At 40.3% G+C, this 27,302-nt stretch overlaps 1 protein-coding gene across 4 annotated transcripts in view; it reads right to left on the bottom strand.

Annotated features, from left to right (window-relative positions):
* Positions 1-27,302, bottom strand: part of LOC103387269 (collagen alpha-1(XIX) chain) — a 93,826-nt gene that overhangs the window by 27,923 nt on the left and 38,601 nt on the right. For all 4 annotated transcript variants that reach the window (XM_025060866.1, XM_025060869.1, XM_017037557.2 and 1 more), the window contains 12 exons: positions 18,654-18,698; positions 15,313-15,348; positions 9,886-9,930; positions 9,756-9,800; positions 7,403-7,435; positions 4,895-4,933; positions 4,767-4,808; positions 4,573-4,608; positions 4,309-4,353; positions 3,492-3,545; positions 2,928-2,981; positions 1,653-1,733 (listed from right to left, as the gene is read on the bottom strand). In XM_025060866.1, the coding sequence (XP_024916634.1) occupies positions 1,653-1,733; positions 2,928-2,981; positions 3,492-3,545; positions 4,309-4,353; positions 4,573-4,608; positions 4,767-4,808; positions 4,895-4,933; positions 7,403-7,435; positions 9,756-9,800; positions 9,886-9,930; positions 15,313-15,348; positions 18,654-18,698 (555 nt within the window). The remainder of the gene's footprint in view (positions 1-1,652; positions 1,734-2,927; positions 2,982-3,491; positions 3,546-4,308; positions 4,354-4,572; positions 4,609-4,766; positions 4,809-4,894; positions 4,934-7,402; positions 7,436-9,755; positions 9,801-9,885; positions 9,931-15,312; positions 15,349-18,653; positions 18,699-27,302) is intronic.

Raw genomic sequence — 27,302 nt, 5'->3', positions numbered from 1 at the left:
CAAACAGCTGAGTTATGAGATTGGATTCACAAAGATTTGAAGAAAGTCAATATTCTAGAGGTCAGGTGGTAGAAAGTTCCAGAGCTGAAGAGCGGGACAGCTGAGAGTCTGGCTCCCTGAGGTGACGAGGTGGCATTTGGCGATAAAGGGCTGCAAATACTACAAAACCACTGAAACTAGTGGAACATCCTTGTTCTCACTTGACACCTGTGTCTGATTTGGTCCCCGGGCCCTATCTTTGAAAACAGTGGTCATGTGCTCTTTTCAATACAGTCTGTTTACAGAGGGAAACTGATGATGCCAGACCACAGAGAAAAACTTTGATTCAAATTGGTGTAACTGTGAGGATAATTTACTGCAGCGTCCAGATGAGACATTGATTTCTGTTGTCGTCTCGTCTCACTGTTACACTGTTACACGTCCTACACTGCACAATGTAAATTAGCTGCAGTGTGTGTTGGGATTTAGGCTGACTCAGCAATTCTATGGAGGGAAATGTGGCGATTTATAAAAAGGTATGGAAAACAGAACTTACGGAGGACAGATAATATGATGTTATATCTGCTCTCTGTTTTGTTTACATAAACCATTTGACTATACATTATGTCCTGGCAGTGTACCGGGAACTGTAATGGAATCCCAGTATTTGTGCACTGAGAGGTCTATGCAAATAAAGACAGTGTGGGAAACAAAGAGTGAATTCCTCATTATTCATCCAAAGGTGAAATCAATGGAATGACATTAACTAATTGACCAGGCTGACTCATTAAAAAATGTTCAGTCTATCAGCATTGAGTTCTTGTTAAAGGAACGCCCCCGCCCCATACTTTTACAGCCAAAAGAATAAAAATCAACTCAACTGCAAAGTTTGCAGACAAACAAAGTCCATTCAGGTTTTCTACATCTATGTTTTTCTTTCTACTCTCTGTCTTTTATATGGAGCCATGACCAACCAAGATTATCTTGGTTGGTCATTATTGAGATGAGCAGGACATCAGGAAGTAGGGCTGACCAGCTGTAAACATGTTGCCTTGACACTTAAACACTGTTGCGTCGTGTTCCATCACGATGAAGTACAATAAAGAGAGCCTTAAAGACATTCACCTATACAATCATTTCCTCCCCACTCAGCTCGGCTAAACAAAGTGCTTCTCTCTTCATAAGTAGGTCTGAACAGGCTTTACGTTCACTTCAGTGATCCCATAAACATACAAACATGATTGTCTGAAACGCTTGTCATGACGAAGAAGTGAAGGCAGCACAGAGCAGTTGCGCGTGTCTCTGTGATGACCATGTTTATATGCAAAGCCATGTCCATAAAAGAGAGTGCTTCAACTGCTGTAAGCTTCAAAATGGAAAGACGTGCGATAATCCACAATGGAGTTATCCACGATGGATTTACTCTAGGACATTACATCTCCATTAGGAGGAGTAGGCAGCCTCCACAGCTGGAGGAAAACGGACGAGATTCTACAGCAGCAACTACTTCTGCAGATAACGTTCTGCTGTTTGCAGTTGATCTATGCCTCGTCAGCTTCTTCTGAATGTCCTTTTGTTGTTTTCCTGTTTCAACTTTTTCATTCTTTGACTTAAGGGGCTGCAGCCAACACGCTTGGATGAAAGTGAGTGTCAGGTTTTGATGGAGTACTCACCATATATCCGCCCCCCGGCTCTCCAGGCTCACCCTTTGGACCTGGAGGTCCGTGAGGCCCCATCACTCCACCAGAGTCACCCTGAAGACGGAAAGACAATGTGTTCAGAGTTTCCTGGGTTGCTAAACTTTGGAACTTCTTACCTTCTAATATACAAACAGCCGCGTCAGTTGGAAAATTTGTCTAAATAATTCAAAGACAGCAGTGTCAGTATTTGGCCTTGTATCAGACAAAAACAACAAGGTTGCAACCTTAATGGTTTAAGTTAAAAGCTATTTTGATAGCCACATAGCTGGAACTTTGCCTATCCATGAGTCTCAGGCTACGTCATATTCAATGACATCATGTGACCAATCAGCAGTTGCCGTGAAATCAGTTTAGCAGGTTTGCTAAAATCAATTAAAACTACCCATATGTTAATTAAGTTTCGCCAGGACAAACGAAAATCAATGATAAAGATCCAAAGATAATAATTATTTTATCATTTTAATCTTCTTCAATGCTCTCAGAAAGGTTAACACCTCTGGTTCGGTGCCAGCTCTCCTGACCTTGGACATGCCTTCTCCAGTGGCATCAGGACATTTTCAATTTCAATCTTCCCAAGACTGAAGTTTGTGGTCAAATGCCTCCGGAGATAATGAAAACCCCAACCAATCTGACTTGTAGTTTTTTTATAGTTCCATCAGTGCAGGTTCTTGGCACAGCTTCAGCATGTCTTCAGTGAGAGGACTCATGCTCTTATAATCATAACGTAATATATTTAAGTACAATGTTTCATTTCACAGTGTTTTATATGATTCTTTTCTGTGTTCCCAGAGGTGCCACACATATGTATCAGCAGAGCCCCCTTTAGCTTTAGAGTCGTCTGAAGACAAGGCAGGATAATCAGTGTGAATGAAGAGGGAGGCGTTAACACCGCCTATTTATTTTGCTGCCCTGGAGTGAAGTGTGACTCCAGTGGGTGGGATGAGCAGTTCAATGTGACAAGTGATAAACACAATTGAAAAGTTGTGTCAGCTGTGCCATCTTCAGTTCCAACCACATTTAGAAACAATTTGAATATTGAAAAACTCCAAATGTGTATTTGAAGAGAGCAGTAGTTACAAGCATCAGCTGGAAAAGTGCAGATATAACATGATAGAAGATGGCACTCAGGGCAAGTAATCTGCGATATGTCTTCACCCCTTGTCTCCCATGTTCTCCCCGTGATAAAACATCACAGCCTGCTGTTTTTTTTTTCCTGTAAGGTGAGAACTTGATTTGAGGTTTACCTACCTTTTCTCCTTTCAGGCCGTCTCTCCCAGGCACCCCTGGCTCCCCCGGCGAGCCCTGTAAATAGTGGCGAAAAGAGACACATCTATCACCGGGCCTTCATCTCCGTGCACATTTATCTCCTCCTCCTCACTGCTTCAGTGGGCTGCCATGTTCCAACATAATTTCCCTTAGCCAGGATTTATGAAATGCCTCTTTTCCCTCCCTGCTTTTGAATAAAGACAGATGCTCATTACTGAAGCAGGTGTGGGGAACAGATTGGGCCACTGCCTCCATCCCTGGCAGGAAGCACTTAGATTTGCCTCTTTCCACTAATTAATTCTTAAATTCGATTACTGATCATCTGTAAAAAAAAATAAAATAAATATATAAATAATAAAAAAATCCACTCTGGTAACTTCTTTTCCGACAATCACAACAACAGTTTGTGGTTTTTCCAGTTGTCTGTCTTCCATTCTGGCAGGGTAAGTCGGAGGGTAAAGGAGATGATGGCAGGCTGAAAGATGAGACAATGAGTGGAGAAGATGCTTGAAGTGAAGTGTTGATGTCTAGTGCCACCACACTCACTGGCTCTCCTGGGAGTCCTGGGAGTCCGATGGGTCCAGACAGGCCTTGTTTCCCCTGGAAGAAGACAGCAATAATTTCAGCCTGATGCAGTGATAGAAATGTTTTTTTATAAAACATTGGATGTTTACTGTTTCAAACAGAGCAGTGATGCTGGAAGTGATGTCACAACGAAAAAATCATTGGTTACAATGAAATATCAAATAATTTAATATAGTTGTATTGCAGTTCATGATTCATTACTGCCCCTGTAGACCAACAAAAATTAATAAAATTGAACTACAACAACAACTGAACAAAAAACAGTCTCTGAATTCACCCTTACTGTTGTTACAGTAGAATATATATATATATATATAACTTAATATTAGATTGTATATTTAACACAGCCACCTGAAGAGAAATAAGCAGAACTAAACCAATAGCAAGTTTCCATTCTTTCCTGTAAACAAAGTCTTCTTCATACAAAGTAGAACTGGTTTCATATTTACATTTGACATATAAAGAAAAACATGAACAAGCTGTACACATTCCTATCATTTCATTATCAATCCTGCTCCAACATATCAGCAGAATAAAACCAGACCACACATTTAAATCCCTTAAACTTTTTTTTTTCTAAAAAGTGATATTTGTTTTTTGTTTTTTTTTTTAAATTAAACATTACGTTTTTTTTTTTTTTTTTAATTAAACATTACTTTTGACCATAGGATTAGACATCGAGACGAGGGCTAAGACCAGGCACAGTGGAGATGGACCATTGTTATTATTTAGCTTTTATTTACTGCAGAGCCAAAATAAGGTGAATACAAACGCTCACCTCTGGGCCTTGATCTCCCTTCAGGCCTGGAAGACCTGGGTTTCCCTGTACAACAGAAAAAAACCCACATTAAGATAAAGAAGAGACGTTCAAACAGACGTTCAAACAGATGGAAATCAATTCTTTATAATGTGACTATTCTACAAAAGATTTCTTCAACAATGCTAAAGAATGATTTCTGCCACACAGCGAGGTCACTGTGTAAATGTACAAGTCCTATCAATGTCAAGTGCTGATCCAAGAGCGATGTTTTCAACCGGTTACCTTAAATCCTTGCATTCCTTGTTGTCCTCGCTCGCCCTGCACGACAGTGAAGGAGAAGAATATTCTTATTTAGCGTGAGTGCCAAGAACACAGTCGGTCACTAACGCCTGTCATCAAATCTTATCCTGAATCGTCTCAATAAAACATTTTGTGAAGTTAGTTCACACATACTATACCAGAAGTAGTTACTGTACCTGATCTCCCTTTTCTCCTTTTTGGGTTTCCTTTAGATCGTCCTTAAAAACAAGAAGAAGGAAAATGTGAGGAAAAAGGTGCAAACTCCTCAGTGGAGTCTGTATTCTGCCCAGAAACAGATGCTTACAGTTCCAGAGAGTTGTCTCAAGCCGTGGGCTGTCATCACCTAGAAAATAACGAGGACAGTGTTCTCTAAGAAATTCATATTTTTACACATACTTAAATACTCTATTCTATAATACAGCTTCATGAATTCAACTGAAAATATACCTAGAGTTTAAATAAACTTCTAACTTTTGGTTGTGAAAAAACAAGAGTCCTTCTGACAACGAGTTCAGTTCTTCTACCTTTTGTTCACAGTCCTCGGCTATTTTCAATCTACTTATTTCCTGATAAGACTGTGAAAAGGAAGACAAACTGGAGTGCGTGCTCATTTTTGACACTTTAAAGGTAACATCTGAGTTTGTTACCAGTGGTAACCAGACAAACAAAGGAACTGTTTGGTTGGTCTGCTGCTCCTAGAAAACTAACTAATTGGTCTGACAGTGGTTGAAAACAGAACGGACCAATGTGGAGTGAGCTCTGGGTCCACTGTAACCTAGTAACTCGTTCCTTTGTGTGTGACACATTAGGAGTGGACACAGAGGACAGACTTGTCATTAATTACACTTCACTCCAATTGAGAACATTTTCATAAACACAAATTTTTGAAAACTAATTTACAGTTCAGTTTGGTTATATACCTGGACCTTTATTTACCAGGCAAAAAGGGTCCTTATGAAATTCTGAAGTTTGAAATCAGGTCACAGATCATGTCAGTCCATCGTCAGCTCCAGCCCACAGAGGTGACTTTCACTGCACAATTTTGCTGTGGTTAATGGCTGCTTATAATTAGAGGCTTCCTGTTCATGCTGTGGTTTTTAATGTAGTAAAATACAAAATTCTGACTCTGACAAAGTGAAAAAGCCTTTCCTCAAGTTTACTTGGCCAATTTGTTTATTAAAAACATCATAACTATGACCTCAGGGTCTGTAAAACCTGGAATTGTTGAACGACATCAATATATATATAAAAAAAAATCACTTCATGTGACCTAATATCAACTTTCACTGGGAATTTTTCCTGTGATCAGAAAAACATCCTGCAGAGCCGTGTGCCACACATATACCAGATGATAACTCTGTATTGTGGAGCAGTTCTGGTCGCTGTGAAAGCAGAACAGTCTGTGGGACAAAAATGACCATTTTGTCATTTTAAGGGCGGTCGGTCCGAGGATGACGGCCGAAGCCCACTGCTCCTTCTTGATGCTAATAAACAGAAGCGCAGGAGGGTTTATGAAGGGAGGGTAATGATCTGAGCCTTTGCTTCTGCTGTGTAAGGGAAATCGATGGTTAACTGCCAAAATTATCTGCCACAGGAAAGCAGAGATCAGAGACAGAGGCTGACACTAAATATTCAAACAGCCTCATTTATCAAATGACTGATGTTCCCCCCTCTGCTCTCTGCTGTAATGTACATCTCCTGTGTGCGGCTCGGGCCACACCTCACTGCACAACGATGAACACAACAATGAAAGCGACTGTCGCAGGTTTGATGTGCCATTCCTCTCTACCCTCCTGTTCCTGCAGCTGCGATACAATTAAAGGAACAAAGGACCATTTTACAAGGATTCCAAGGTTCGGTGTTTACAAGCCACCGTGACAGATGCACAGGTTACACCTACGCCAATTAGGTGTCTGGACTTTTTAGGGCAGAGACAGAAACAAGTAAAATTAGTGAAGAGTGTTTGACATTTGGTCGCAGCATAAATTAGCTGTCTAATTTCCATTTGAATGGCTTGACAACAAACAACAAGAATTAGAATAAAAACGAAAGCTTTGAAGCACTTGAACAGAAACCGTTAGATTTAAGTGACGTGTGTTTTAAATCGTTCCTGTTGACAATTGATCTTAAACTAAATTTGTTATTGGATTTTGCACTTGGACCATTATAGGTTAGAGAATAAGGACAGAGAAAATATCTGCAGTTGGACTGTTGGGCAGCTGAAATCCTTCATATGGCAAAAATACAAAGTTTTTATTTCCTTATTTTAAAAAAATAATATTGAAAGAAAAAAGAATGATGGCAGACAATACTAGGAAAATACATCAGTATTCAACAAATGTTCTACTCAAACTAATTTTACAAGTAGCAAAATTATTACAGGTTACATTCTGCCCCGGCCGCAGCATTAATTTTATACATTGTGTCCTGTGTAAGCTATTTTGTTAATGTTCCTCTGCTGTGTATACATTACTGTAAAAATACTCACTGGGAGCTGGCCAAGTATTAGCAAGTCCATTACTTAAAAAGTGAATAAATATATAAATAAAAAAGAGGAAGCTTCAACTCCACGCAAAACTTTTCCTAAACTAATCTCATCTTCCTGCAGAGGGCAGCTCAAGTTTGAAACCCTTTATCAGCACTGAATCAATGCATGTGTAAAAAAAAAAAAATTAACAAAATGTCTTTACCTTAAAGGAACCATCTGTGGCTTAAAATATTTGACCACAGAGTGTAAAAAGACTTTAACTGCACCAAAGTGGACATTTTTCAGTGTAAATGTTAATGATTTTGACCTCTGTGTTGTACTCACAGGACCTGGTGGACCAGGAGGGCCGGCATCACCCTGCAAACACAATAAAACACATATTATCTATTCAGTTAGAAATAAAAAATGAATAAAAAAACCTTTAAAAGGAAAACAGTCTCACAAGATGTCAGCTTTTTTCACGTTTCTGGCTGCTTCTTTGTTTCCACACGTGTGACTCTTTAACATGGAGGTACACCGAGCTCTTCAGAGACTACAGTACAGAGAGCTCTCCTCTGTGATGCGCTGCTTGAGTCTGTATTCTACGTATTCATAATTGATGAGCAACAACTTAGAATAGTTCAAAACAACACAACAATACACTGGCGGAGGTATTTTAAAGTGCCGTAAACAAGTTCCTAAGAACATGCTCTGCCCTTTACCATGAAAACACACTGCTTTGACATTGCACCGGGGTCATGAGGTCAACTGGACCTAGATCAAAGGTCAAGAAGAAACATGAACTTTCTTTTTTTAATGTCATACTAGATAATACAAATTAAAAATATACTAAACAATAAATGTGATTCACTGTCACGATGACTGCTCAATGCTAGCAATGTTAGCTGCTTGCGTTGATGTAGATAAGTTCAACAGTAGATCACAGAGTAGATCACACATTGTCTTTATTTATTTACCGATCAACTCTATAAAAGCCAAATTCTAGGTAACACCTTTGCATATTCTTCCTGACATTTTCAATATTAATAATTCTATAGTTGAATCATATTGATTAATCGTGACTAATCATGATTAATCAACATCTAACCTGCGAGTAATCAAATTAAACATTTTAACCGTTTAACAGCCTGCGAGTAATCAAATTAAACATTTTAACAGTTTGGCTTTTCTTTGCTATACCAAGTCCACTGTGGTTCTGTTGAATATGTGGAGGAGACCTCCATTTGTTACAGTGCCCCACCATTAGATGTGACTGATTCGCTCATACTGGACCATTAACCACAGAAAAATGAAAACCCAGTCGTTTTCTTTTGGACTACTGTCGACACAAACCGGTGAGACACGGTGTCAGCCAATCCTGGAAACACAAGGATTTAATTGAACAAACTGCACAACTCATCACCAACCACCAAGAAGTCATTCATGTCGTTTTGTTTTTGTTTATTTTTCTGACTGCCTTTCTCTCTGTGAGGCCTACTGTCGAGGTTGATTCCAGTTTCTATAAATAGTTCATCATTTGGTCATGTGGTTTTATGAGACATAAATCAAAATCATGCCCCAGTGTCAGTCACTCCATGGCTCTGGTTTGATGGATTGCTATGAAAGTTTTTACAGACATCCAAGGTTCCTACAGGACAACATCCACCAACGTTGATGATGCAGTGACATAGTTTTTGTCTAAATACTTCGTACGTTACTGAAATGACGGTTTGAGCGTGACATCTGAAGGTCTTTAGACCTGACACTGTGGATCAGAGATGGTGACGAGCACATGACACGATCAGTTGTTTGGTATTTTCTGTACGCAGGAGGAGTCCTTATGTGAACTGTCATATTATGTTAAATATGCCTTTATGTTCTCGAGCCATTACATGTGCCAGTGCACAAAGACATAACCTTTCATGTTAAAAATTCATGGAACTCTTTTTACATGAGGAAGCCATATGAACAAAGGCCAAGTGGAAAACACAGAAGAAGAAACAACCTGCTTACGTACAGCTTGGCAATTTAAAAATACCTTTTTAAAAATAACTCAAGAATTGGGTACTGATAATAATAACTCATGACTATGAAAAATATAATTTATAGTAATAAAGATAAGTATAGTATTAAGTAGTAATTTTGCTTTTCCTACAGGTGGTGCTATAAGGTTCCCTCCCTATGTATTTCTCAGGTGTGTAGCCTTGAGGTAGAGTGAGCCATCTTACCAAGTATTGAATACTACAACGTTTAACTTTGATATGTTTTATGTGGTGCCTCTTAAGAATAACTAAAGTACTTAAAACATCATATACTGCAATACTGCCACTATAAAATGGTCAACTATATTCTGGGCTCTTGGTGAATTTTATAATTGGGTGTAAAATAATTTAAAATCATTTTTGTAGTATAGTATTGCAGATCCCAGAGCTAACTGACAGCGCCAAACTCTTCTTCAGTAATCGGTTTAAGGAGTAAACAAACAGGTCAGTTGGGTCAGTAATATCTACAGATTGATTTACCCACCCAATCTCTGAATCTTGAGTTTAAAACTAGCCATGCTGAGATTTGGACCAAATGGCTGTTTGGTATATATATAAATAAATTCTTCCCCTCTGTTTCAATTTCTTGTCACACGCTTTGAGAGCACAAACAAAAGGCAACATGACGCACAAAAACAAACATGAATGTGACTTACTTTCTGGCCCTTCATCCCACTCTCACCCTCTGCACCTGGCTGACCCTGTAAAGGGAGGAGGAGGAGATTTGAGTAAATGACTCCCTCAAACCACAGCACTGTAAATGTCATTGCAGGGGAGAATACGTACAGCTTCTCCTTTTTCTCCCGGCTCTCCTGAATCCCCCTTCTCCCCCTGTGTGGGACCAGAGCAGGTAACTGACAATGACTGACAGTGAAAGGCTGACAGCCCAGACAATGAAACAAAAGTAATCAGGTAAAGACGTTCATTAGTGTGTCGTTTTGGAATCAAAGGTAGTTGTAATTATGGTAGTAAAAAAAAAAAAAGAAACGTTGAGAGCAGGAACCTGGCAGTGGTTTTGTGTGAATGTGGTGTTAAGTGAGGATAATGAAATTCCCTGCCCCTGTTGCATTGCAGCACTTTCACGTTTCCATGGTAAAATTATCCCTCTGTCTGCCAATAGATGGCACTTTATGACTGCAGCTCAGTTCAACTCCCTTGGATGAAAAACAAAAAAAACAAAAAAAAAACCTTCCTGTCAGTTATATGAAGAATACTCTGAGTAAACATTACTGTAAAACAAATGCACCAGCGTGGTGGACAGGACACATAGATGATGAATAATTAAACAGATTGTAATTTGATTTTTTTAATGCACATGCTGCATATTCTGGGGAACGTCTTGTACCATTTTTTTACCCGAGAACTGAAGATTCATCACACTGGTTCCTCTGAATGATCTTTTATGCTCATTTTGCTGCACTTGTGATGTCAGTTTTGGGGCATAAATACTGTATACTTGTCTCTAATTAAGTTAGATGGTGGTGGCTTTAAAATTGGAGAAACCAAAAGCTTTTTTTCATCTCTTCATAAAAAAATATCCCCTGCTTTTCCTGCAGGGTATTAGAAGGATTTTATACTCTGTTGGTACACGAAGCATCAACTCGAGTTCTAAGAAGATAGAGACCTTTTGGAAAGACATATTTACACACTCCAAAAGACAACAATTAGCATTCAATGACAGACGTTTTGATGGAATTTTTTTAATGAGCTATGTTCACTATTTTCTTGTCAAAATGTTAAGCTGTTATTAAGTCAGGAGACTGCTGGATCTATGAAGGGAGTGATTGTCCAATTAATAATTCAGGCGTGGAGGAGGGAGCAGTGGCAAAAGTGACTTTGAGTGCTAATTGAATTCTTTACAGCCTTATCTACTACAGGAACTCAGAACTGCAGCGGGAATCAATTTGATAATAGCCATGCTGTTATTCAGTAATTGGCTTTTTTCTCCTGACAAAGAGGCCCTTTTTAATACTGTACGACAGGAAAAACTGCAAGCTGCACTGTACACAAAAAGTGCTTCGCTATCGTCGAGGCAGGTTGCAAAGTTATGGCAGTTTAAATCAGCTCTGATGGAAGGTTAATATTGGCCCACATTGTCATTTATAAGAATCCTGTGCAATGAATTCTCCCGGTGACTGCTGAAATGATTTCGATCGTTATCCTGGTGAAAATCCACCGAAGATCATTCAAAGTCAATTTATCGGGAGAGGGGTGTGTAACGAGTTAATAAACCTTTCAAATGAGATGAACTGCACGACAGCCAATATTTGTCTACATTACCACTGTATTTACACACTGGAGGAGCAGGGCATGTGTGATGTCAAACCGTGGTCCACCTGTGGATGTCAGTGGGTGAAATGTTGACTCTGAGACGATTCAAATCACCAAACTACAGTAAAGGCTGTCTCTGCCCCCCCCCCCCCCCCCCCCACACATCCCTCCATCCATCAGTATCTGCAGAGTTCTGTCAGAGCCCGTCAGCAGTGGCGAGTTATGTAGATGTGATTCATGAGAAACATTATCTTCCCGTCACATCATGCGCTGCACATGGGTTTTCTTCTTTTTAAAATATGCGCTCATGATGGATGGAGTGATAGGGGCGCTGTTTAATTTGACCAGTATTTGTTTTGTCCAAGCTAAAACTGCATGCGCGAAGTCAACCAATGAGAATCGTGGAAACTCCTTATGCTGTAAGTGCTACAGGAAAAGTAACATTTTCTTTTAAAATAATGCAATATTTTTATAGAAATATTATAATACAATATGTAAATTTGTTCAATATCATGCATTATTATATACAATATTAAGTACCTGAGTGAATGACATAAATCTTAATATTTAACTGTTTGGCTTTAAAATGCATCTCTTATGGAATTATGCACGACGTTACTTTTCTTATGTATGTTTTGTTTTTTTGTACTTTGGTCTGTTAATTTTAAATATCATGCCCCTGACACAACCTCTAGGAAAAAATCTCCAAAGTAACATCAGCATGAGTCAGTTCTCAGCCGTCCCACCTGGCAGAAATATTTCTGCCAAAAAAAATATTAAATACGAAGATGTAGGTGTAACTTTGAAACTGTGAAAGTTCCATAACACCTCATCTTCTTAGAATTAAATACATTTCATTTTTAGAAACTGTGCTATATAAAGCTCCTGCTCCGTGACATCAGAAGACCGCGGGCTTCCCACAGCAGATTCAGATCATTTGGAACCGTTTTACCAACACATGATGGAGTATTCACCATTGATTTATGTAGAAACAAGAGCCTCAGGCTGGACTGCAGAACGGACACAGCCACATACACTCATGTCTGCCTTCGGATCAAATCACAGTATCTTGACACTGCATCAAAAAGTGTTCACTGTGACTGTATAATGCAAGAAGGAAGTCAGTAATACATTTTGCACAGACTTCCAGTGCAGTTCTCTGGGGTTGAGCTCTTTCAAGATTGAGAAAAAGACAATGACAACGGTCAGAGGGTTATAACGTTTTTGGATGTTCAAGGGAAAAGAAAAAGACACTGGTTTGGATGAGAAACAGCAGTGGCACGTGGCTCCCATGGGGGGCACCAGAGCATTTCTGGGGAGCTGGGAAACGATCAAACAGAAAGGCAAATAGGGGACAGATTCTCCACTACATAGAAAGCAAAATATAGTTTATCAGATGGAAATGGAGGAAGTTGAATTTTCATAGAAATATATAATGTATTTTTTCTGTTTTTTAAAAGCAAAATATAGTTTATCAGATGGAAATATATAATGTATTTTTTCTATGTTTTTTTAAAAAAAACTAAAATATTACTTATATATTACTTACATGGCAAATTGTGGCTAACGCTCTTATTAGCACTGGCTGGTATGTGAGTGATGATGATGACGAAGCCTAAGAGGGAATTTTAGGAAGATTTTTTCAACTATTTAGAATTCTGCTCAAATTACTGGCCTGCCCTCAGTCCAGATCTGTCTCCTATTGTACATAGCCAGGACATCATGAAGAGGTTGATCAGCCAGTTGGCACCACCACACTGCAACTTCCATTTGTATTCCCACTGCTTCCAGAACTTCACCCGCGTTTCTCATCAATCTAAATCTTCACTCACTGCTGTGGCTCGCTTCTTAACCCCGGCTCACGCCTGTCCGTGAAAACTGCAGTACAAAGTACGTGGTTGATAATTCCAACCCAATCTGGAGAGGTGGTGACCTGTGAGGGGCTGCTCGTCCTCAGGCTTTCAACCACAGCCGCTGTGTCCACTCTGGCTCAACATTAAACCAATCCTCACACAGTGAACCACCCACACAGGCCCGGCTGCACTTTGTCCAAGTGTTGTCCATTACCATTTCATTTTCTTTTAAAAAGCTTTTGGATCATTTAATGGTATCTTGGCAGGGGTCTGTGAATTATGCCCTGAAAATTGACTAATTCCTGGTGATTTTTATTTCACTAGCACTCTGATTTTTGTGAGTTGAATGGATGACCTGCTGCTTTTGGGAAGTATTTTTAAGTTAAAGTGTGAGCCATTGTTTTGTTGACCTTTGCCTTACAAATAATTTGACACTATTGTAAATCAGTTTAGTCCACTGTTCTCTCACAGTGTAAGCTGTTTAATAGCCAAATTCAATGATTTATTTGTATTTTGTAAATTTGTAATAATGTAATGTCATGTGATGGCATCTAATGTAATAATAAGAAGCTATTATTAAGTTGAGATTTTAAATGTTATGTTGTAGCCCTGTGGGAGACACTGGAGAAGCCCAGGGTCATCGGTCACTGGGTGACCCTAACAATGGATTCAATGGTAAAAGGTGAATGAATCACATTTGATATCTGAGAATTAGAGGCAAAGATATTCTATTGTTGTGTTTAAGACACTTGTTTTTGCAAAACAATTTAGAGGAAAATTCTTATGCTCACTGCACCTTCTTTAGTTTAATGTAAACGTGACGTTTTGAGAGTTTAGATTTTATGATGTGATAAATGTGGACGTTTCAAATGAACTGTTGCAGCTGAACCTTAAAAGGGAAATTACAGAAAATTCATAAAAACCTAATAAAGGTAACCTCTGTTTCATCCTCCAACTTGACACCATAGGACGCTGTAATAATACGCCATCATTTTTCATCTGCACAAATTCCACTTTCATTTGTTTTTGAAATGAGCGTGTCCTCGTGCGGACAACTTTCCCTTTCAAGGTTGGTCGGTTGACAGTTCTCCTTCCTTTGGACACGGAGAGCAGGAGAGAATCTGCGGTCCGCTGACCGGACCTGCAAATGACTCAGCTCTACGTCAAACCAACAGCTGCGGTCAATAGGTCGTCCACTGCACAATAGTCCTCACTTACAGCGTGATCTCCCGGGAGGGGTCACAGGAGGCTTGGTAGGTGGCTGAGTTTGATTTTTTTTTTTTTAAAGGATCAGGTAGAAGAAGAGACAGTGGGAGGTCTCATGTCTGAGGGAGGATTTTATTTTTTTTAACGCGTGACTCTGGTGAGCTACAGCACCCCTGGGCTTTCATCAAAACGGTGCGAGTCACTGTATGTAACGGCCATCTGTCTGTTCACAGAAGGAGAGTCGAGTCACACTGAGCTGCTCCACAGGAGACGCCTGATGGGAACAGCTACTTAACTTGCTCTGATACATTTTGACTGAGAGGTGCTATTTCCAGTGCGGGGGAGCGGCTCCTGACTGGAACATAAAAATGTCAGTCAGGAATGGAACAGGTATTTAACTTTCTGTGATGGCTCAGTTTGTTCCACTGTGTTTAAGAGAACACTGATGTGCAGATTAAACTTCAGTGTATTTAGGGTTCGTCTGAGCAGGTGAAACCTGGTTTACTACAATGGTTCTGCTGTTGTGTTTCACACGGACGAGTATTATGATGCACATGAAACCAAGGTTCACATAAAATTCATGGAGTCAGGCATTATATATATATATATATATATATGTGATATTTTATAGACACTTTTACACTGCAGTTGCTTCTACATAATCCTTAATTTATCTTTTTACTTTTGTACTTTTTGTGACTGTTATTTTGCATTTGTTCTTTAAAGGACGGGTTTTTTTTTTCACTTTTTTGTCCCTATGTAGATATTAGTTCAATTGAATCCAACAAAATAATTGATAGAATAATCAATTAGAAAATAATCAATAGCTCTTCTTCCACTCTAATTGTCAGCCCATACTCTTAGGAGACGATTAAACACATACCTTCACACCTCCACCTTCTGTGTTTCCTGCTAGGCCCTGCAAAAAAACAAAAAAAAACAAAAACTTGTTTTCAATTCAAGAAATTAAAAGTAATTTCCATGTGACAAAATTATACAATATACTGTTCATGAATGCATATGAAACATGTAGAAGATGCCCACACAGGTCCAATAAAAAGAATACATTTCAGCTCATTCCTAACTCCAGGGTCACCAAAGCAGTAGTCTGCGCAGTGACCCACCCCAGGATGTGGAGAGTAGATGGAATCAAACCTGCAAACTACAACTGTGCCGCGCTAGCCTTTTTATTCAGCATCCCTGCTTCCCTCTTTTCCTGTCGCCCTCTCTCCCCCACAGGCATATGCTCTCAAAGAAACAGCTTATATTTCTGCCTCTCGTTTCCATATCAGTCATTCAGTTTTTAAAAGTTCCTCAGTGTAAGATTTTGGCACTGAAATCACATCCAAACTAGGAAAGTAACACAAACACTGAGTGAGTGAGTGAGTGAGTGAGTGAGTGAGTGAGTGAGTGAGTGAGTGAGAGAGAGAGAGAGAGTAAGGCGTATGCTATTACTCTTAAGTAGAAATCACCTCTAAACTGGAGCTGACAACACAATTCAGAAAACCAGGCCTAACACAAACATCATCAGACAACGTTTCTGTTATTTTTTTGTACGCAGTCAGAACGAATGCCTGTTCATGCGACAGGGTTCATATGAGCTGCACTCAGTGATGTGACACAATACAACAGCTTTGACGCCCACCTCTTTTCCTCCAATTACAGAGACATGCAGAGTAAATGACTAGTGGTGTACACGGAGATATACATGATGACATCAGTAACATCTATAAAACCATACACTGACAGTCACTGGCACTTTTTTCTGTGCTCCACTGTGGGAAAATGATGCATTCTGCAAATTGAGGAAACATTTTTACAACCAAAAACGTCCTGATAAGGAAACCACTGCCACTAATAATTATCTGCTCTATGGTAAAACCCAATACACTGTATGTATCTATGATTGTATGTACGTACTGTATCTATCTCTCTCTATATATATATATATTTGTGTACACATTAACTTAAAAATCCCATTGTTCCCCATAAAGTCCTCATTTGTGTCGTCCAACCTTGACATTAATTATGCAGAGCTGTGTCCTTCCACCTGAAGACTGTGGCTTGTCTCTGAGTGTGAATTCATTGTGTGCTCTCACAGACTCCCACGTTGCCCAGCGGTGCTAATTTGACTCAGAGAAATCATCGCAGACCCCTTAAGTGTGTGTCCTGCTGCCACCGGGCAACAGAAAGTGATGCTCTTGTGCCTTTTGAATGGACGATGGTGCCTGTGAGATCTACCTCAGCAAAACAGGTGAGTCATAAATGCCAATGCAACACTGTGACTGTCATCAGGACACTGCCATTTAGAAATGTCACGCCTTCTGTCGCATCCTGCCTTTTCTTTACCTGCACAGTGGAGTGCTGTAATTTTCTGAGTGATTCTTAGGTTTGACAGGCAGTATTTTGGTTTTATTAGATAGTACTTACGTGATAAATATTTGAGAAAATATTCAACCGTTTTCCTAGGAGTGTCTCAATACTGATACTAATATCAGTTTTGGGTTAAACATGTCATTCAAATACGCTAATTAAAATGCTAAATAATGCAGTTCAGCGATTTTATCAAATACCTGAACGGACCACAAATAAATGAAGTATTTACATCTCACCAAGTCACACCAACATTTTGTGTTAATTTGTCAAACATGGCATTAGTGATTACTGGAAACTGTAGTCAGAAAGTCCAGAAAGTTTCATCTCATATAATAACAATAATATAATTTGAACTTTTTTGAGTTCACATGAGTTCACATGAGGAAATTTGTTAACAGCAGATTTGCTGCAACAAGCTGCCAAGTATGTAGTTTTTCTGGAGCTACCCAAAATGTTATGATCAGGCCAAGAATCAAACCCAGGTCAACTGTTTGGAAGGCAGCTATGGCAACCACTAAATCACCAACGCATCTTTGTTTAGTACTTACTATCGGCAGGCACAAAAAAAATACTTGAACTTGTACTTGTAAAGAAACGTATCGAGACAAAACAGTTATATAATATAAATGCATTTTTTCAAGCTTCTATATGAACTGAAGTAAACTCCAGCGTATGTCCCCATCAGGAGTGTCATCAAGGTAATAGTGCATGAAAATAATTGGACTCGTACTGCTACTGAATGCACATAAACACTGTTGTTTGTGTTGACATCAGAGCAGTTTGAAAACAAGCGATCTCTGTTGAAAACACTGGGTTTTTTTTTTGCTCTTTAGTGTTCAGGTCACTACACAAATACACAAACAGCAGCGGAACGTGTTACAATGCCTGAGGAAACACCATAATTCAGATAGTCAACAGACCTCGGAGGCAGACTCTCCTACACACATATTCTGATGTGCTTACATAAGATAATCCCTGTAGTTTTCTAAAACTAACAACACTGCTCGCAGCTAGCTCACTCAAGGAGGAGATTTAAACCAGATCAATACAATTTTACGCATGGAAATAATGCACACATTTTACTAGAGTACGAGACGGATTTCACCTTGAAGAGTGAAATGGTTTCTGAAGATCAATTTTATTGCCTTGACAAATTATTAACCTCCAAGAGTTTCACTGTAACAATAAATCTCCAACATTTAATTAAATGAAAATGTGGGCCATGGGTCATATATATATATATTTATAATAATACATTTATTTAAGTTTTCCAGAAAGTATATTTGCCATTTCTTCTGCACGAAACCCTTGACATATTTGGACTGCAGTCCAGCCAGTTAATTTATATAAGCTTTTTTTAAATTATTATTTAGTTAAACATTTATTTATTTAGTTAAACTTAACAAACTAAGAATTTATTTTTCTTTATGATGCACCTCCATACCATCACAGATTCTGGTTGAAGTGACAGAATATTGCCCTGAAACGTCTGTTTTTATCTAGATAATATAAAGTTTAACCAAGGTTTTCTTAAAAAAAAAACAAGTTCAAATGTGTTCTCTTCTGACAACAAAAGACTTACTGGATCAATATTTACAATAATATCAAAAACAATAGATAGGCACAGGGCTATCTTCTTTTCTATCCTGAGCTGAGGGATAGTCTTTTTATATTATTTTACACTATCTCACAGAAAACAACAACAGTTTATCTGTTTATATCTAGGATTAAATGGAATTTCTTTTTTTCTATAAAGGTTTCAGCAGATTTACTGCATTCTGCATCTATGACTGCATACTGCAGTCATAGATGAGCATGATTGGGTCAGAGTTTGTTTGTTGTACTCACAGATGGTCCTCTGGGTCCAGGCTCTCCGGGTTTCCCTCTCCGCCCCTGTGGAATCAGAGAAAAAAGGTGTGAGATAAAGAGAGCGGCGTCGCACCAACAGGTGTTTCTGTACATACACGCTGCCAGCAATTAAGAGCAGACAGCATCTCCCGTCACAGCTTCTAATTTGCTTTTAATTAACAACAAGAAAACAGCTTAATTGCTGCACCCTGTGTGGCCCGCTAGTCTTTGTTCTTTCCCCTGGTTTACTGTCTCCTCTCCAGCTGTGCCAGTCCCTCGGTGCATCAATCAACCCGAAGAGCACGTACAGCAGAGAACGGGCCCGGCCCGGCGCCGCAAAGCAAGGTCAGGACGGAGCCACGGTTGTGCTTTGATTTCAAATACTGTGAAACACACTGCCTTAGAGCTGCCAGAGTGAAACGTGAATTTAGGAAACAGTGTAATGTGTTAATATAATGGAATCATTTCCATAAGGTCTAGGTAAAGGGTACTCACATGCACATTTTCAGGCTCATAAAGACATCGATGCAATGTGAGCATCACTTTTCAAAGGTTAATTTATAATTTAAAAACGTTGGCTCTTTGTCTGCAAAAAGGTGGCTCGTGGACCGGATGTGAACCGCAGGCTGCCCTTTGTAGACTGCTGGTCTTAGGGTCTCAGAGTAATAAGGCTCTGTGAATGCTCTTTCAGGCTATTTATGAAGTAGCAGAGCATCATCTGCACTACAGAAGTGACACACAGAGGTATAAGTACACAAATATCTACTCATTGAGAGAAGAGTAACCCTGTGGCCAATATAAATTCAAAGTACAGCAGCATAATCTTAGCAGGAAATGTGAGACACGATGGCATTAGAGGCGTAGATATGATTACGCCTTTCCAATGGGAGTTTCATCATCTGGAACACTGGATTCTATCCTCCAGTGTGTGAAAGACGCTGTTACACTCCAATGGGTTCATGGATGTGCACATTTAAGGAGATGGAGAGATCACTGGCTAAATTACTGCCACAGGATTACATTCAGAGCGTTGCCTTTTCCTCCCGTGACACTTAGCGTATGCTGATTTTGATTAACTGGGTCAAATGTGACATGTACTGTATGTCTGCCTACAGCAGAGGCTTGTTTGCAAGTATCAAGTTTATGTGCTGCGCTTCTCTGCTACAAGCCACAATGTAACTGGGAGACCAGCGTGGTGCACGAATAGATGCCAGTGATCTAACCAACCGGTTTGTGCTCGTACTCCAAGGATATTCTCCCTTTCTTCTCTTCCTGCTGTTTGATGTACAAAGGCAGCCTTGGTTGGCAGCTTTTGATCATCTGTGTTAATGTTGCTCTGAGACCAATGTGCTTAAACGTGAGCATGAGCGCGGAGTTGAGCTGCGGTGGCGCCGTGTCGTGTGGACATGTAGGACGGCGTCATTAAAAAGCAGGGAAAAATCTTTTTCCTCCCAGATGACAGTGAGTACGTTCAATTGAAAAAAAAAAAAACCTTTTTGTGGAACGTATCTCTAGCTCATTACAGTGCAGCAGGAAATGAGGAGGCTGAGTGGCAGCCAAACCATTCAATAAGCACTCACACAGCAGGGTGCCATATGTAGACTCAAAACACACCAATTTTGTGTCAAACATCCATTTGTCCTCAACAAAGACGGTGGCTGAATGGTGCCTTTTTTCCTGCCAGTGATAATGAATAGGCTGACAGATAATTATTGCTGTGTTTGCAGAAAGATCAGGTTATTTGTTCTAGCCTTCGCTTCAGCTGCTGTACTTTCAGGCCAGAACTCTAACAGTAGATTACACAGATAAGTAATTCCACTAATGAATATTTCAATTGCCATTATTTCAAACAGACTTGAATTATACACTTTTCAAAAAAAAAAAAAAAAAAATGTGCACCCTTGCTTCTTTATATCGTTTCTTATTTCAATGTGCATGCTAATTCTATACCCATGTATTTGCATAGAGGCCCCTGAATAAATGGTGTTATTGCAGATCTCGATTCTCAAAGATGAAATAAAAACAATTTAGAGAAGATCTAGGCTGGAGTCCATATTATTCCACGCTATCTAAATGTTCACTTTGCATATTCCAAAAGTTACAGGTAGAGGCTTTACGTTTATTAAATAACCAAATAAACAGAATTAAACAAGAGTCATCTGAATTCATCTGAACGAACTATTGAGTTCCCTTGGTTTCTGTTCTCTTTCATTAGTAAAGGCTAATGCCGAGTTGTAATGCTGAAGTATGGCCTCAGATCCTCAGCAAAGCCTTACTGTAGTACTATGGCATGTTATAAACCAGTGATTATCAACTCGCGGTCCGTGGGCCAAATATGGCCTCTACTGGTCAATGTAGGAGAGAAGGAACCTTCAAGATTTTTACTACCATGAACTTTTCAAATTTTCTTTTTTTTTGTCACACTAAAATGCCGTCCGTGGTGCAGCACACACAATTTTCTCCAGTTAAAGTAATAAAGAAATAGTACACCAGGTGACCGTGGGGTTAGACTGACAATTTTTGTCCAGAGCCCCCTGGCTGGCAATGCAGCCACAGTGACGTGAAATAATTAGTCTGGAGCACAGCTGTCGGCATCATTTGCACTGGGTTGACGCTCCAAAATGAGGCTCCTCTCAGTGTAACAGTGAGGTACCGCTACCTCTGAAAGAACATGATGGAACGGAACACAGAGATAATGCAATACCAGTGACTGACGCAGTGCCAACGAGCAAACAAAATCTCCAACACTTTGTATCGAATACAAATGTGCTTAACATTGTTATATACTGTATATCATTATAGGAGGGATAATAATAACAGGAATATTATTCCTGTGTTTTAATTAATTCCAAATGCCACGTCAACATTGTAGATTTTTAAAAGGTCTAATTAAAGGGCTACTCTGACATTTTAAATAAGGGTCATTTTTATAATGATCCTTCTGGGGTTACTTTTTAATAGTTTCCTGGTTGGTTGTCACAGCAGGAAATGGACTAATTGTCCACTGACACAAGTTAAAAAGTAACTTTCAGGAAAGAAATATGTGGGTCATGGTTTAAATGCCTTTTTTGGTGAGTGTAATGTAAATGGAAAGAAGGAAAAAAATATTCAAGTGTTCAAATGTAATATTAGGTGAAGGATGTAGTGGCTAACTCAGAGTAAAAACTCAGAGTTCTTTCATGTTCTACAAAAAAAAAATAAAATAAAAAAATAAAAACCAGGACAGATTGTTTTGTTCTGGATGTAAGAGTTTAACAGTTCTGACACCAGGCAACACCACGATTGGCCAAAACACCAGAGTGAAATATATCCAATCCAGACCAATCCTAACTTTCTTATACGTTCCACACTTCCCCCATCACTCCTTCAACTTCCTGTTTGTATTTCATCATAATTTGATTACTCCCCTCTGATCCTGCCGTACCTTCTCGTTTTCTCATTTCTCGCCGGCCCCCCAGTCATCTCTCCATCCATCTCCTGTCTCCTGTCACTCGCCCCATTTCCCCCTTACCCAACTTCCAGTGCTTGTTGGATCACCCCGGCAATCTCTGTTGCTATGCGACACTCAGTGTCCTATAAATTTGACAACATCCTGGTGCTTGATTATTATTTGAGCACCGCAGTGTGAAGCCCTCCTTCAGGTCATTGCAGTAGATTAAAGGCAGGGAGAGACAGAGGAAGGTAAGGAAGTGGATGAGGAATGGGAGGAAGGCGAGGGAAGGGAAATGGATGAATGGATTTGGAGGGGGGGCGGAAAGGAAGTAAAAGTGAAGATGAATTAGCCTCTTGAGCTAGAAAAAAAGTGCTGGCAGGATTCACACAGTCACATGTACTATTAAACCGTTCTTTTTTGGAAACTGTGAGAAGCACTACTTTTTATTACCTCTAATTTGAAAATCCACTGATAAAGCCTGAGAGAATAGAGCAGTGAGCGGTGGACGAGGACGCCTCACCACAAAACAAATGAATATTCCATCCTGCTTTGGCCTCAACTCTGCAGTGATTCGTGAACAATAAACAAAAGCACAGACACGGGGTCCGGGCTGGCTACCAGTGTCCATGTCTAAAACACAGCAACGGTGACAAAGAGCAGATGCACTTGTCTGTGATGACTGCAAAATCCTTACAGCCCACATGTCAACACATTCTCTGAAATAACCACGTCCCGGCATCACAGTCTGAGATAAAATGGTATAAAATGGACAAGATCAAGAAGGCGTAATATTTGTAGCCGTACAGCAGATATATATGTTTTCAAAAGGCTATGAAATCCACTTGACAAATGCCCCTGTGGGGAAGGTGTGCAGATAAGCTCGGAAAGCCTTTTCAAATGAACACCACAGGAGGGAACCTGCAGTAAGTCAAACCTGACACATGACACACACCGATGCTCACAACAGCCGTCAGTGGCTAAATCACCATTAGGTTGGGTTAAAATGTCATGTTTTTTTTCATATTGCCATGTCTGCCTCTAAACTTCCATCCCTTTCTTTTTGATCGATCCAGTGTTTACTTTGATGCAGCTGCAGCTACAGTGAAGACCATCGCAGCGAGTCTTTGTCATCGATTTTTCGAGCAAAGTTGCTTTTTTCAATCCAATCAAAGACCAGTGAGCACACGGTCACTCATTCAGAATTCTAAACAAACGTAGCCTGACGGAGGGACACGAAGACTCTGGCATCAACTGTGAAATAGATTTTTAGTAGTAATTCACCCAGACATTCTGACTCATCCTGCATTTCATCTATCTGACTCACGCATGACACAGAGCTTTGTGTCCTAAAGGGAAAGCTATATTATTGAGCCGAGTTGGTCCGCAGCAGAGTTATGAAGTCGGGGCAGAGATGACCTTTTCCTGACTGAGGAACCTCACATGCCACTCCCACTCCTTCTGCATCAGACGAGCCCGGCACGTCTAGCTCCCGGCCACAGGCGCTGCAGCCACCTGAGCTGAGCATTGCACCGACTTAAACTTCGAGTCGACTACGTAGCAGCTGTGTTTGCATTGTAAACAGATGTGTGCACAGCAATGACACTGATAATCCTTCATAATATTCTCATGTCGTTTACCAACATGCAGCACACAGGAAGGAGGGCACTGCCTCGTGTCCAGAGACACAGGGCGGGGTCCGCTCTTGGACTAACACACATAACCAGGTGCATCTCCCCCTCACAGTCCCATCAGGATCGGTTGTAACATCCAGATACAGACAGACGACTTAGTCTTCCAGGGAGAGCTCATTTACTTTGTAATTATATCTGAAATGTCAAATGGTCTCATTGCAATTAGAAGAATCACTGTTTACACAATGGAGATAGCAGGGAACCCTTAATTATAAGAAACACTTGTGCAAAGATTTTTTTAAATTTCTGTCAGCTGGCAGCTAACATTCCACCATATTTAGACCATATATGTCTGCCCATTAATACATGTTTGCAAAAAATTTCAAAATCTATTGGGAAATGCTTTGAAACATTTTGGGAAATGTGACCTACAGCAGACTCTTGAAGCAGTTTCCCACCGGGTTCCAAGCCTTTTTTCTATTAATTACAGTTCAGAGTGATTTAAAACTGGGGCTGGAGTGGTGCAGGGGGGCAATCTACCGCCAGAAGGTTCCAGGTTCAGTATCACTAAGTCCTGAAATTCCAGGTGGGATGGTATCATGAAGAACATCTGGTGCAAAAACTCTGCCAAATTATTATGCAGGCTAACGCTGCGGCGACTCCTGGTGAAGGGACACGACAAAAATGACCAATTTGATGATTTGAAACTCAATTTTTGTTGAATAAAAAATGTTAGCTGATCAACAGTCACTAATATTATTGTTGTTCCAGGATATTTTGTCTAAAAAGTATCCGTCAGTTGCCACATTCTCAGCGACTGTGGCATCAAAAGTACATATACACTGTAGACTGTTGATTAGACTAACAGCTTCTCGGTGTGAACTTCAATTCCTGGGGAGTTGCTGATGATGTAGAGAAATATTTAAAGAATTCAAACCATGGACGATGCAGTTTCATATACTGCCAGGGTCAGAACTGTCACCACACCTGATTTCACTTTGTCAGCCCTGCTGGGGGGAGATATCGATCATGCTTGTTTGAGGTGTCACATGACACTGCCCAGAGACCGCAGCCTCACCTGTTTGTGATTAGGAATCCAATTAGAGGCAGACAGTGCAAATTTCCTTGTGATTGCCCCTGTTGGATGCCATCTCAGGACACGGCACGGGCTCAGATGAAAAAAAAAATGCCTGGGCAGTGGAGCTTGCAGAGATCCTTTGCACTTGGTGAAAGCCTCAATAAAATAGGATTTGTTCCAGTTGTTTACTGAGGGTTAAGAGGAGCGGCAGGGGCAGGAAGAGAACTGCAAAGCCGACAGCTGCCTGGCAGGGGCTCAAATGCAGCTTAGCATTTTTCCCTATTCAGACTGGCACACAATGCTCTCTTTAACTCCCAGCCATCTAAATATTCAGGGACGTATAAAGAGATGGCTGACACTGCAGTCCACTTAAGACACAGCCCAGCTGGCCAACGTTGCACCTATAGTGTCTCAGATTAAAGCTTTTCCATGAAGGCTTTCCTCACAAAGACCTCATCATTGGCAGCATGTGACTAAATGCTGATTTGTACATGAACCACTAGATGGCAAACTAGCTTCATCACAAAGTGTATGCATAGTGGGAGGCACGAGGCTGAGCTTTCTCTCAGCAAGGAAAATGTTCTAAGTGCATGGAATATGATGCGTGTTGTGAAACATCTCTAATTAGAAACTGCAGCAATTAGCACTCAACAGCCTATAGAATTTTTTTTTTTCTGTAGTGTGCTTGGAACAATCAGAAGAGGAGGAACCAGATGAGGGAAGAACCTGTAAGAGTGAGGCTGAGAGACCATCATTTCCATGCTACATTACGACTTTTTTTTTTCCTGCTGTCATACAACACAAGGGGACACAGGTGGATTCAGGAGAGTGTGTGTTCACAGAGCACACCATATCATCAAGCAAAATAGCCATTAGAGAGCCACGTAGGCAAACATCCTGCTCTTCACTTCTACACAATATGCAAACACGAGGACTGAAGGCAAACGAGGGCTGTACACGCGAGCAATGTCTGAGAAAGTCTGAAAAGAGGCGTCTCGAGGGAGACAGGGAAACAGGTCTTTATAACAAACACGTCTGTGGTGATGAGTTTTAAGAGCTCATTGACTTTAACAGCTCCTAAGGAGGGGAGAGTGGGACGACAATATTATCCGAATTTGCATTTTTATGTTAGGATGTGAGGATGATAAATCTATATTAAACAATGAGCCTAATTCCAGCTGATCAGCCACAGGTCTGGGCAGTGAATCCCAGTGTCTGCAGCTCCTCCCCAGCCCTGCGTCGTCTCTAGAATGTTCTCATCTCCTAATGGAGCCTGTTATTAGTCTTGGCTCTTGGACATTCCACAGCCTCATCTGGACTTTTGGCTGTATTATTCATCCGGAGCAGACTGCTCACATCCTATGTTTACAGACACTGAGTGTTTCATTAATTCATTATTGAAGAAGTGAAGAGGAGAGGCTGGAAATTGACTTTGAATAAACTCTGCTTCATTTTACAAACCAAATATTTGAGGTCAAAGAGAATACACTGTGCACAGAGATCCGAGAGCTCTCACCGGGTACTGTAGCCTTCAGCAACTCTTATGCTTGATATGATTCACCACATACTGCACAATATCAGTCCAGTGTCAACGCACTGCTGTGAGAGTGGACACAGTTGAATCTACCAAACCGGGTTACAAAGAGAATCAAACATTGATGGCAGTTTGCTCTAAGTCAGTGGTTTTCAAAGTTTTCTGAACGGCCCCCCCTTGTTGTAGAAAATACTTTTTTCAAGCCCCCGCAATGTAGACACATTCACACATCAGCACATGGTACAAAACATGACTGAAATGTATTTAGTAAACTGTAAATCTCCACAAAAAAGAAATTCCCATTGAACAAAATATTTGAAAAAAAAAAAATTGGTACTTTATGCCTTCTGTGAAACAAACTAAACATAAGATACTGGATTAGCTTTAATATGTTTTTTTTCTTTATTTCCCAAAACCACCTTGCAATGGCTCTGCATCCTCCAGGGGGGGCCGAGTCCCCAATTTGGAAAGCATTACTTTAAGTATTACTTCCTGCTACTTAGATACTGTCCTCCTGCTGCGCGTTCCCTCCTCCATTTGGCCAAAGAGAGTGCAGGCATACACAGGGCATCAATACAAACATCCTTGATCTTAAATGCCCTTTAAAGATATTTACATTCGCAGCTCCTTTTCCAAATTTGGCTTCCATCCCAAACTGACCTTTAACGCCAGGTGGGTGACTTTATGTATAAGCAGACTCCGTGGAGCCTATAGAAGTTGTCAGGATGACTTGAGCTGCGGACGGTCACAGGGGGCAGTCACCTCCTGTCCACTGACAGTTGAGTGAATTCCATTCAGCTGATTCAGTTCACCTTGTCTGACACCTAACACCCCATTAGTGTTGAAATGACCTGGTAGACATTGAAACAACACTAGAAAAATGTAGCGGAGGTGTGAGACACGGGGCACGGGGACGCCGGGCTGTGACATATTTGGACAGCGAATCCGCAGGGAGGGGGCTGGTACCTGCGGC

Source organism: Cynoglossus semilaevis, chromosome 12 (assembly GCF_000523025.1).
Source record: "Cynoglossus semilaevis isolate Cse_v1.0 chromosome 12, Cse_v1.0, whole genome shotgun sequence".
Taxonomy (NCBI): domain Eukaryota; kingdom Metazoa; phylum Chordata; class Actinopteri; order Pleuronectiformes; family Cynoglossidae; genus Cynoglossus; species Cynoglossus semilaevis.
The sequence above is the reverse complement of the archived record's forward strand: the minus strand, read 5'-3'. Positions and strand labels throughout refer to the sequence as shown.